This window comes from Cebus imitator, unplaced genomic scaffold, assembly GCF_001604975.1.
Source record: "Cebus imitator isolate Cc_AM_T3 unplaced genomic scaffold, Cebus_imitator-1.0 Scaffold209, whole genome shotgun sequence".
NCBI lineage: Eukaryota > Metazoa > Chordata > Mammalia > Primates > Cebidae > Cebus > Cebus imitator.
This window is the reverse complement of record NW_016107524.1, coordinates 2,430,705-2,443,546: the sequence shown is the minus strand read 5'-3', so window position 1 is coordinate 2,443,546 and position 12,842 is coordinate 2,430,705. Positions and strand designations below refer to the sequence as shown.

At 34.9% G+C, this 12,842-nt stretch overlaps 1 protein-coding gene across 2 annotated transcripts in view; it reads left to right on the top strand.

Annotated features, from left to right (window-relative positions):
• GTF2A1L (general transcription factor IIA subunit 1 like) overlaps positions 1-12,842 on the top strand; it is a 73,829-nt gene that overhangs the window by 50,391 nt on the left and 10,596 nt on the right. For both annotated transcript variants that reach the window (XM_017548518.2, XM_037745722.1), the window contains 2 exons: positions 4,790-5,047; positions 6,701-6,790. In XM_017548518.2, the coding sequence (XP_017404007.1) occupies positions 4,790-5,047; positions 6,701-6,790 (348 nt within the window). The remainder of the gene's footprint in view (positions 1-4,789; positions 5,048-6,700; positions 6,791-12,842) is intronic.

Genomic DNA, 12,842 nt, shown 5'->3' with positions numbered 1-12,842 from the left:
AAGTGAAAACAATTTTCCTCTATGTCTATTGAAATAAATGGATTTCCTTCTTTCATGTTTTGATGTGGCGAGATACACTGATTGACTTTTGAATGTTCAACTTTCAAATGCATTCCCAGGATAAACTTCCTTCAGTCATGTTGTGTTACTCATTTTATATATTGTTGTAGTCAATTTGCTAAGATTTTGTTGTGGATTTTTGCCTCAATGTTCATGAGGAATACTGGTCTGCAGTTTCCTTTTTTTGTGCTGGGTATTAGAAAAATTCTGAATTTTTCTTTGTGGGAAGGTTTTTAAGGGAATATAATTTCTTTAACTGATACATCTCTTTAGGTTATCTGTTTCTTCTTGATTAAATTTTGGTAATTTCTTTCAATGAATATATCCATTTAAGTTGTAAGATTTATCGAAAGGTGATAGTACATTCTTTTAATGCCCTTAGGGTCTATTTAACATTCCTTCTTTAATTCTTAATGCCATTTGCTTGTGTCTTCTGTCTGTCTCTCTTGCTCTCTCTCTCTGTCATGCTAGAAGTTTTTTGATTTTTTTTTTTTTTTTTTTTTTTAACAGTCTCTGTTGTTCAGGCTGGAGTTCAGGTGGCATGATCTTGGCTCACTGCAACCTGTGTCTCCTGGGTTCAAGTCATTCTTGTGCCTCAGCCACCCCACTAGCTGGGATTACAGGTTTGCGCCACCACATCTGACTAATTTTTGTATTTTTAGTAGAGATTAGGTTTCATCATGCAAGGCTGGTCTCCAACTCTTGACCTCAAGTGATCCACCTGCCTTGCCTCCTAAAGAGCTGGGATTACAGGTGTGAGCCACTTTGCCTTGCCAGGTTTTTCCATTTTATTGAGAATTTCAAAGAATGAACTTTTGGCCTTACTGATTTATCTCTCTCTTTTTTTTTTGGTTTTCAATTTCACTTTTTTCCCTTTTAAACTTTTTATTGTTTCCTTCCTTCTGTTTACTTTGGACTTATTTTGGCCTTCCTTTTCTAGTTTCTTAATGTGGAATATTAGGCAATTGATTTGAGATGTACTTATTTTCTGATAAAATAATTTAATGTGATATATTTCTCTCTAGGTACTGCTTTGGGTACGTCTCAATTTGACATTATGCTTTCATTTACATTAAATTAAAATTATTTTTTAATTTCTCTTACAATTTAGTCTTTGACCCATGGGTATTTAGAATTGTGATGTTTAATTTTTAAATATTTGGCGGATTTTCCAGATACCTTTCTGTTATTGGTTTTTAGTGTAATTCCTTTGTGGTCAGAGAACATACTTTATGTATTTTAAATTTGTCAGTGTTTGTTTTATGTTTCAGAATACAGTTTATCTTGGTGAACATGATGTGTCCTCTTGAAGCTATTTGGTTATTTTTGAGTGGAGTGTTCCATATACATATATTAATTAGGTCAAGTGGGCTGGTTGCATTGTCCAGGGTTTCCATATCTTTACTGAATTTCAGTTCACTTTTTCTATTGAGTACTGAGAGAGGAATGTTAAGTCTTCAGCCATAATTGTGGATTTGTCTATTTCTTTTTTTAGTTTCATTACTTTTTAGTTTATGTATTTTTGAAGCTAGGTTGATAGGTGTACAAGTATTAAGGATAGTCATCTTCTTCAGTTGATCCCTTTATAATTTTGTAATGCTTTTATTTATCTCTGGTAATATTTCTGGTTCTGAAGTTTATTTTTTTCTGATATCAATACAGCAGTTTTAGGTTTATTTTGATTAGTGTTTGCATGGTATGTGTTTTTTTTCTGTTAATTTACTTTTAACTTACCTGTGTCATTGTAGTTAAAGTGAATTTATTATAGACAGCATATGGTTGGGTCTTACTAATTTAATCCAGTCTAAATCTTTTAAATGAGATGTTTAGGCCATTTTTATTTAATAGATTTATTAATCAACTTGTCAGGGTATGTGTGTGTGTGTGTGTGTGTGTGTGTGTTTCTTCCTTTTTTTCTGTTTTCCTGAGGGCTTTTGATTCTTTTCTTGGCCACGTCACATCTATTGATGACCCCTTCAGATGAAATTTTTACTCTGATATTGTAGTGTTTATTTTTAGAATTTTGTGCTGAAATTCTTTTTTCTATTTTCTTTCTTTCCCTAACTCCCCAAACTTGTTATCTATGCTGAAATTCTTTATTTGTTCATGCATTTTTTTCCCACTTTTTTCACTAGATTATTTGACGTATCAATCATAGTCTGACAATTCTATCTCTGAGTCTGGTTCTCTTGATTGCTTTGCTGTGTGATGGTTGGTTTTTGTTGCTTTTTTGTTTATTATTATTATTTTTGAGAAGGGTCTCACTCTGTCATTTAGGCTGGAGTGCAGTGGTGCAATTACAGCTCACTGCAGGCTCAACCTTCCTGGGATCAGGTGATCTTCTTGATTCCACCTCCTCAGCATGCACCACAAATCCCAGCTAATTTTTTTTTTGTATTTTTTGTAGATATGGCATCTTGCTATGTTTTCCAGACTAGTCCTGAACTTCTGGGCTCAAGCAATCTGCCAGCTTTGGCCTCCCAAAGTACTGGGATTACAGGCATGAGTGGCCATGCCCAGCTTCATTATTTTTGATTGAATGTCAGACATCTTATACAGGAAAGGAGAGACTGACATAAATAGTATTTACAGTTGGAAATGGGCATTACTCTTCTTATAGAGAGATATGTTTGTATGTCTCATCTGTAAGGGCTATCCCTTCTTGGATTTCGGGCTGCTTCAAGAAAAGTTGTGATTTTGTAATTTATCCAGCTTTTATTCATTGTTAGTGTGGTAGAGGCATTCTTTTCAGCTTTTACATTATGGGCAGTGGACCCTCTAAGATTTCTCTTATTCTTAGCAGAATAAAAACTTATTTATGTAATTTGGACTTGTTTTCATTTTTGAGCACATAGCCATTAATTTTTGCATACATGTGATATTCCTTATATTTCATCTGTGAAGGAAATCTGTTTCCAATCTAGTAAAAATTAATTACATGGAAACATGTAATTTTAGTCTATTAATTTGAATTTTTCTACACAGGATTATTTGTTGGGAATACTTTTTTGAGGTTCATTATTGGTAACATTCATATGAGTTTGAATCCTAGAAGGGCAGTTGTTCACTCAGAAAATAAGTTGAGTATATGCATATTAATAAAGCTGTGTCTTAAGTTATTGAGATGTGTATTATTAAACATCACCTATGACTTGCAAACTCAGAAGAAAGATGAATAAAGGGCATCTGTTCAAACCTTAGTAAAACTTCTTGGCTTCTGTTGGAATCTGCCTGCAGATTCCCAAGACTTCCCAGGCCGATATGATGAAGGCTCTTTGGGTGCTGTATTACTCTTCATTCCCCTCTTCATAGCCCCTGGAAACCTTGATTTTACTTTCTGTTTTTATGAACTTGCCTGTTCTAGGTGCCTTATATAAGCGAAGTTGTATAAGATTTGTCCTTTTGTGTTTGCCTTATTTCACTTATATAATCCTTTATATTTCTTATTCCTTTCCATATGCTTGGGCTACACTTCATACTCCAATCTTAAAGCTAATGTAACCTCTTATTTATGCAATACGTGTGTCAGTATATGTATGGGTTTCCGAAACAACCAGCATCATAGCATCTGGAGCTTTCACCAAGTTTTCAAGGGGCCTCTGACTTCTCCAAAGAGGTTAAGAACTACTACTATAGATTCTGTAGCATATATAATCATATAAGACAGCCCCTGATCTTAAGGTGCTTGAAATTTTATTGATCTTTGTCCTGTCTATGACAAACTAATGGGGGGAGGAGTAATATGGTATGACCAATATAGAAGCCTACATAGAAGAGTGAAGAGTGTAGTCTCCATAATCAAACTTGGGTTTGAATCCTGGTTCATGTTTTCCTGGTTTTGTGAGCTTGGTAAGCCATAGTATCTTATTTCTCAGTGTATTACTTTCAGATTTAAATTAGAAAATGCCTATAAAATACTGGCAGAGGGGTTTATTTGTTAACTGTGCTAGATGAAGGTAATGATAAAAATAATAGCCATCTATGTGACCAGAGGTGATTACTGAATTTCCTTTGTATATTTTTAATTTTTGTTGAGGTGAAATATATATAACGTAAAAATTTGCTATTATACCCATTTTTAGGTGTACATTTCAGTGGTACTGAGTAATTCACAGTGTTATGCAACCATCACCACTCTCTATTTCTCTTTTCGTCTTCTCAAATAGAAACTCTGTACCCATTAAACAATAACTTTTCATTCCCCTATTCATAGCCCCTAGCAACCTCAATTTTACTATCTGTTTCTATGAATTTGCCTATTCTAGGTGCCTCATGTAAGCAGAATCATATAAAATTTTTTCTTCTGTGTTTGGGTGATTTCACTTAGTGTAATCATTTACATTTTTATTTATCCATTAAGCACAATGACATTTGTCTTTTCTGCTTCATTGAATTATTGTTTAAAGTCAAATGAAATAGTTAAAGCCTAATAGGTACTACATAAATTTAAGATGGTATGCGTCAAAACTGGTAAATATTATCTTAAAGTAATGAACTCAGTTGCTGTCTACTTATGATTGTGAGTTACTTTATTTATCATTTAAAAAGTTATTCCTACATTACATAGAAATGCTAGGGGTAATTCTAAAATTCAAAGATAGGTTTTAATGTTTAAGGCAGAAATTTGCTTGAAGTGACCATTTATAGAATGTGTTAATTTTAAATTTGGATTCAATATTTTATATAACTTATTTGACTTGAGCTTTATTTTATTTCTTTCTCTTTTTAGGATTCTAATTGTCAGGTAGATTTAAGCATTCAGGTTACCGATGATGATATGAATGAAATAATTCAAGTAGATGGAACTGGTGATACATCTTCCAGTGAGGAAATAGGAAATGCAAGAGATGTAGATGAGAATGAACTTCTAGGGATTATTGATACGGAAGATCTGAAGGTTCTTGAAGAAGAAGCTGACAGTATTTCAAATGAGGATTCTGCTGCAAACAGTAGTGATAATGAAGACTCTCAAGACATTGTAGAAGAGGTAAGGATGACTTTTGAGTTGGGACTTTCTTTATTAATTTATAACATTTCTATTTTATTATGCTTTGGAACCAAAAGGATTAGCAAGATTAATATTGACTTACTCTTTTAAAATAAGACTTACTTGGGGCCGGGCATGGTGGCTCATGCTTGTAATCCCAGCACTTCGGGAGATGAAGCAGGTGGATCATTTGAGGTTTGAAGTTCGAGGCCAGATTGGCCAACATGGTGAATCCCGTCTCTACTAATAATACAAAAATTAGCTGCATATAGTGGTGCATGCCTGTAAAGCCAGCTGCTTAGGAGGCTGAGGCAAGAGAATTGCTTGAACCCAGGAGACAGAGGTTGTAGTGAGCCAAGAAGTGCCACGGCACTTCAGTCCGGGCAACAGAGCAAGATTCTGTCTCAAAAAAACAAAACAAAACAAAACAAAACAAAACAAAACAAAACAAAATTATTTATATGGTGGGATTTAAACTTTTAATCTTCAACTGTAATTTAAAACCCATATTAAATATTTGGGAATGGGCTTCTCTATTGGTCTTAACTAGAGGTAGTAGGCGATCTAGGGAATGGGAGTGGCGGTTAAAGAAGGCAGCCTGGGTAGAAACATATAGTATCTGCTCTAATTCTAATAAATGTCATAAAATCCAGGTAGAGTGTGCTTATTAAAAAGTATATAAGTAGTATTAGCTATCATTTATGGGAGCCTTACATATGTGCCAGGTATCATACTAAGTCTTACCTGCCTTGTCTTAATAGTCCCAATGTCCTATGGGTCTTATTGCTAGCCTGATTTTACACATGAGGAACTGAGATATGGAGAGTTCTAGTAACTTGCCCAATGTCAGTTTTGTAATTACTAAGTGGCCAAACAAGGATTTACTTTTTAATTATTATTATTATTTTGTAAGACAGGGTCTCACTCTGTACCCCGGGCTGGAGCTCAATGGTATGATCTTGACTCACTGCAACCTCTGCCTCCTGGGTTCAAATGATTCTCATGCCTCAGTCTCCTGAGTAGCTGGGATTACAGGCATACCACCATGCCCAGCTTATATTTGTATTTTCAGTAGAGATGGGATTTCACCATGTTGGCCAGGTTGGTCTCAAACTCCTGGGCTCAAGTGATCTGCTTGTGTCGGCTTTTCAAAGTGCTGGGGTTATAAGAGCGAGCCACTGTACCCAGCTAGAACAGGGATTTAAACTCAGGCTGTTTGACTTTTAAGTACAGTTCTATTTCTGCTGCTCCAGGTTCCTTTATTTCTTTGTTTTGTTTTTTGAGATGGGAGTCTCACTCTGTCACTCAAGCTTGAGTGCAGTGGTACAATCATGACTCACTGCAGCCTCAACTTACTGGGCTCAGATGATTCTCTTATCTTACCCTCCTGAGTAGCTGGGTTTACAGGTGTGTGCCACCATGCCAAGTTATTTTTTTTGTATTTTTGGTAGAGGTGGGATTTCACCATGGTGCCAAAGCTAGTCTTGAACTCCTGGCCCCAAACAATCTGCTTGCCTAGGCCTCCCATAGTATTGGGATTATAGGTGTGAGCCACCGTGCCCAGCCAAGTTCCTTTATTTCTATGTATCTCTTTATCTTTAAAAAATTTAAAGCATCATAAAATTCCTTAATGAGATCATCTTTCATCTTTAGGACCCTTTAAATTCTGGAGATGATGTTAGTGAACAGGATGTGCCAGACCTGTTTGATACGGATAATATAATTGTCTGTCAGTATGATAAGGTACTGTATTTATGTTTTGGACTTCGGTTTCTTTAACTTCATTTATAGTAAAAAGGTATGTAAAACGATGGGAAATATGGTGGTGAGTTACACTTCACAGTTAATAGAAACAGCAGTTTAATTCTGAAAATTCCGAGTATGTATTTTGGGCCTAGCACTATGCTATGTGATTTCAGTGATATAAAAAAAAGTGATAGACCTTAAGGAAGTAATGATCTTATTGAAATAAGATGTTTCTTTTGGAAAACTAGAAAGGCATACAATGAGATGGTAGGTAAATCAACAGCTAAAATATGTGGCAGGTAAATCAAATGCTAAAATATGTGGAATGTAAATCAAATGCTTAGATGAATGACATGTAAATCAGATGCTAAGATATGCAGCACAGATAGTAAGCCCTAGAAGTGGCTAGGAAATGTAAGAAATCATTTGTAGTTGGAGTTCCCCACAAATCTCTCATGAGTAATGTGGTGTTTTGAAATGGACCTTGAATGATTTGTAGGATACAGGTAAATATGGAGAATAAGTATCAGAATAGAATAGCCCAGTGTAAAGCAGATAAATGAATGGATGTAGTATGTAGAAGGGACACTGAAGAGACAGCTCTGGTTTGAACAAAGTGTTCTCTTATTGGATGAACAGTACTAGGAAATGAAGCTGGGTTGGGAGACAGAGTAGGAAGCAGATTAGAATACCCTGCATGCTAGTGGGAACAATCTAAATTTGCTCTGAGGGACATTAGCTTTCTGAGAAAGTTATTGAGAAAATCGTAATTGGGTTTAAAAGCTAGATGTGTTTGATTTGGAAAAAGCAAATGGTAAAAGTGGTTAGGGCAGACATGAAGTAACCGGAGCCCAGACAGGATGGCAGGGTAAGAACATGGGAAAGTCAGAGGTAATGATGGAAGAATCAGTGAGACTTGGTCATGAGTTGAAGTTGTCTCAGGTTTCCAGCCTAGAGATTAAGTTAGTAGAAGTTTAACTCTAGCAACTAAAAATAATACTGCTTTTGTTCTTTTTAAAAAACACTACAGCTGTAATTATGTAGTCAAATGGGGAGTTTTTGTTCTTAATTCATGGATATTTATATTCTTAAAGTAGCTCTGAAATATAATTAACTTAGTAAACAATTCATCTATTTAAAGTATACAAGTCAATGGTTTTTTAAAGTATTATTCATGGATATGTATAACATTTATCACAACTTTAGTACTATTTTGTCATCCCCAAAAGAAACCTCATACTTGTAATTCTCAGTGCAGCATCTCCCCATTTTCCGCACTCCAAGCCCCTAAGCCTAAGAAACCACCGATTTACTCTCTTTCTATGGATTTTCCTGTTCTGGAATTTCATATAAAAGGAATTATATAATATGTGGTCTTTTGTTCCCGACTTCTTTCACTTAGCATGGTGTTTTTAAGAGTCGTCCATGTTGTAACATGCATGTATCAGGTCTTCATTTAAAAAAAATGCTGAATAATAGTCTATTGAATGGATATACCACATTTTCTTTTTCCATTTGTCTGTTGATGGACATTTGAGTTGTTTCCACCGTAGGGGAGAAAAAAGTAATACCTTTTCCTCACCCATTGCTATGTCCCTGGCTGAGGCACCTATAAAAAAGACAGATTAACAAGAGAAAAATCATTCAAATTTATTTTAATGTACATTTTACTGACACAGGAATCTTTGGAAATGAAGACCCAAATGAACAGGGAAAACTGTTTTTCTAGATAGACATACTGAAGTATGAGTGGAGGAAAATAGGATATGACCTAATGGCAGTAAACTGGAGGGAACTTAGTAAGGCCCGTTGGTTCAGATTATTTGTGTCTCTGTGTCTTCAGAAATAAGGATACTTATTTTCCTTTGTGTATAGGATAGGGACTGCTGTAATAAAGATTTCATGACTTACTTTAGAGGAAGATCAGATAATTCTTTTATGGCCTGCTTCAGGGGAGAAGGGTGAGGGCAAGATCAGAAAGACTTCCCCGCTTCTGCCATTTTTTCAAATGTCAGGATACCAGAACACATATGGAGTGATGTGTTCTGAACCCCATAGATACCTTTTTGATATGCCTCTATGATCCTTTGTGTACAGGTTTTTGCATGGATATATGTTTTCATCTGTCTTGGTCTATATTTAGGAGTTGAACTCCTGGGTCCTGTGGTAACAGTTTAAGGAACTGCTAGACCATTTTCCAAAGTGGTTGTACTGTTTTACATTCTTGCTAGCAGTATATGAAGGTTTCAGTTTCTTCACATATTGGCCAGCACTGGTTGTGATCTGACTTTCTAATTCTAACCATTCTAATGGGTGTGAAATGGTATATCATTGCGGTTTTGATTTGTATTTTCCTGATAACTAATGCATATTTATATATGTAGACTTTTTTTCCCAGTCACAATTTGAATATATTTGGGGGAAACAAGGGGTAATGTTTTGAATTGCTGTAAAAAGAAATCTTTTTCTCAGAAAATAAGGTGACTTTCTCCCCTATAACATTTTATACAAATAGAAAAAAGCAATTTAGATGCTGAATAGAAATATAAACATAAGAAGGAATAGGGGATAGAAAAGGAACAGTTCTTAGTTTGAAACTAGTTTTAGTTTCTTATAAACAACATACTGCCTCCAATAAAGAGAGCATTATAAGGCACTTAATTATATATTCATTCCATAAAGTCTCATGAAGAATTTTCTAGACCATTCTGGATGTGATATCCTTTGTTTGCTGCAACGTGGGAGACGGCTTGTAGTTAATTACATAGTGTTTTGTATTTTTTCAGTGTGTTTTCTCATATATTATCTTTCGTTTCTTATAATAACCTTATGGAATAGATAGAGGTGATATTAAATATACACTGCTAACAAATCCCGCATCTGACAACACTTCTAATTAGTGAATATTTTAAGAACAATAGTAAAAAAAAAATAATGGAAAGCAGGGCATGGTGGAACCATTGAAACATTTTAAAAAAAGGAGTGATGGGCCGGGCACAGTTGCTCATGCCTGTAATCCCAGCACTTTGGGAGGCTGAGTTGGGTGGATCATGAGGTAAGGAGTCCGCAACCAGCCTGACCAACATGGTGAAACCCTGTCTGTATTAAAAGGACAAAAAATAAAAATAGCCGGACATGGTGGCACACGCCTGTAATCCCAGCTACTCAGGAGGCTGAGGCAGGAGAATCTGTTAAACCCAGGAGGTGGAGGTTGCAGTGAGCTGAGATTGCACCTCTGCACTCGAGCCTGTGCTACAGATCGACACAAAAAAAAAAAAAAAAAAAAAAAAAAAAAAAAAAAAAAAAAGGGAGTGATACAGTCAGAAGATAGCCAAAAGAATGTATCTATAAGGTCAAAGTGGGATGAGAAACACTGTTACAGTGAATCTTTGTAAAAGAAAAACTTTCCAGTGCTGGTCACTGGTTGATTTGTTTCAAATAGTGTTGAATGTATTCCAACTCAAGTGAATTGAAAGAACTTTCATTAGTCTTTTTTAGAGTTTTACTATCCACTGTGTTTTATGGGCTCAGCACGCTTTTGCTGTGCCATTCTGCTAACTTACTCACCTTGTTTTAAAGACAGGTAGTATCAGTACCTCTGGAAAAGTATTACAAATGCAGAATCCTGAGTCCTACCCCAGAGTACTGGATAAGAATGTATATTTTAATAAGACTCCTAAATGATTTGCATGTCCATTAAATTTTGAGAAGCACTGTTTGGTTTCTTTAGTATATTCTGTTTGGATTTGGTTAACAGGTGGAATTTATCTTTAAAATTTATAGGCTAACAATTGGGGGGAAACTTTGAAAATATAAATATGTACAGTGGAAAAGGGCTAAATGAAGGCCACTGGTTTACATACTGGGTGAGAGTCAGTTAAAGGATATGGATATTTTATTTCAGAGGCCTAGAAAATGTCTAAAATTAATGTAAGGATTTAAATAATAAAGATATTATAGGGAAAATTAATGGTGAAATGAAACCTTTTACTATAGGTGAAAGTGTTCTGTGCTACAAATAGGACCCTATTTATAGTGGAATGTGAAACCATTTGAATATCCTATATCTTCATTTGACAGTTTAGCACACGTGCTTATAGCTGACTTTATGCCTTAGAATGCTATGCAGTGATTAATTTTTAGGTGTGTAGCATGGTTTCTTTATAGATACAGAGAGAGATATGTATACATGTGTGTGTGTGTGTGTGTATATATATATATATACATATATATAGTCTCTCTATATACCTGTGTATCTCTATATAATAGTCTCTTTATATATATGTACATTTCCTTCTTTGAATAGATAGTGCATACACATGGTTAAAAAATCAAAATACTATAAAAAGATATACAATGAAAAGTCTGGTTCCCATTCCTTCACCATTTGTGCTTTCTATTAGTAGCTCCTTTTCCTGTCTTGAATGCAAATAAATAGTTATGTTAGTTTTCATAGAATTTCTTTATTCAAATATAAATACAAAAGATAACATAGTTAACACTATATTCTGTACCTTGCTTTTTTTCTTTTAACAACATATCTCTCAGATCTTCCCACACAAGGAGGCTTTCTTTGTGATAATATTTTAATAGTTGTATAATATCCTATTATAGGATTATTAAAATTTATTTAATCCTCTACTGATGGATATTTGTGATTTTTCAGTCTTCTGATTTGAATTACTATGTACATAAGACATTTTCATAATGTGTGCAGATATATCTATTAAATAAATCCTCAGAAATGGGATTCTAGGTCAAAGAGCAAATGTATCTGGTTAGGTATTCCCAAAATGCTCTCTAAGAGGGTGTTCCAGTATGCACTCCCACTACAGTGGTTTTAGAGTGCCTATTTTTCTCTACCCTTCTAATAAAATGTGATAAAAAATTTGGATCTTTGTCATTATGAAGGATAAAAAATGATACCTTGTTGGAATTTTTCACTTTCCATGTGTTAAAGGGTCATTTGTATTTACTTTTTGTGAACTGCTTATTCATAACCTTTGTCTTTTAAAAACATTAGATTATTTGGTCTTACATTTAGTGATCTCTAAGAGCTCCATATTATTTTGAGGAAGATGAGATTTTTGTTATACACAGAAGTATTTTTTCTCAGTTATTTTCATTGCTTTTTGTTCTTAATGTGCATATTTTGAATCTGTCAGTCTTTAATTTTATGTCTTCTCTTTGAGTGATGAATAAAAAGTTCTTTCTTACCTCGGAGTTTTAAAGGGAAGCTCATGTTTTCATCTACTATTTCTTTCTTTTGTTTTTTAAATTGTACTTTAAGTTCTGGGGTACATGTGCAGGTTTGTAGGTATACACATGCCATAGTGGTTTGTGGCACCTGTCAACCTGTTATTTACATTAGGTATTTCTCCTAATGCTATCCTTCTGCTGGTTTCCCATCAGCCCCTGACAGGCCCCAGTGTGTGATGTTCCCCTCTCTGTGTCCATGCGTTTTCATTGTTCAACTCCCACTTATAAGTGAGAACATGCAGCATTTGTTTTTCTGTTCCTGTGTTAGTTTGCTGAGAATGATGGTTTCCAGCTTTATCTATGTCCCTGCAAAGGACATGAACTCTTCATTTTTTATTGCTGCATAGTTTTCCATGATGTATATGTGCCACATTTTCTTTATCCAGTCTATCATTGATGGGCATTTGGGTTGGTTTCAACCCTTTGCTATTGTGAACAGTACTGCAATAAACGTATCTGTGCATGTGTCCTTATAGCAGAATGATTTATAATTCTTTGGGTATATACCCAGTAATGGGATTGCTAGATCAGATGGTATTTCTAGTTCTAGATCTTTGAGGAATTGCCACACTGTCTCCACAATGTTTGAACTAATTTACACTCCCACCAACAGTGTAAAAGCATTCCTATTTCTCCACATCCTCTCCAGCAACTGTTGTTTCCTGACTTATTAAATGATTGCCATTCTAACTGGTGTGACATGATCTCTCATTGTGGTTTTGATTTGCATTTCTCTAATGACCAGTGATGATGAGCTTTTTTTTTTTTTAATATGTTTGTTGGCTGCATA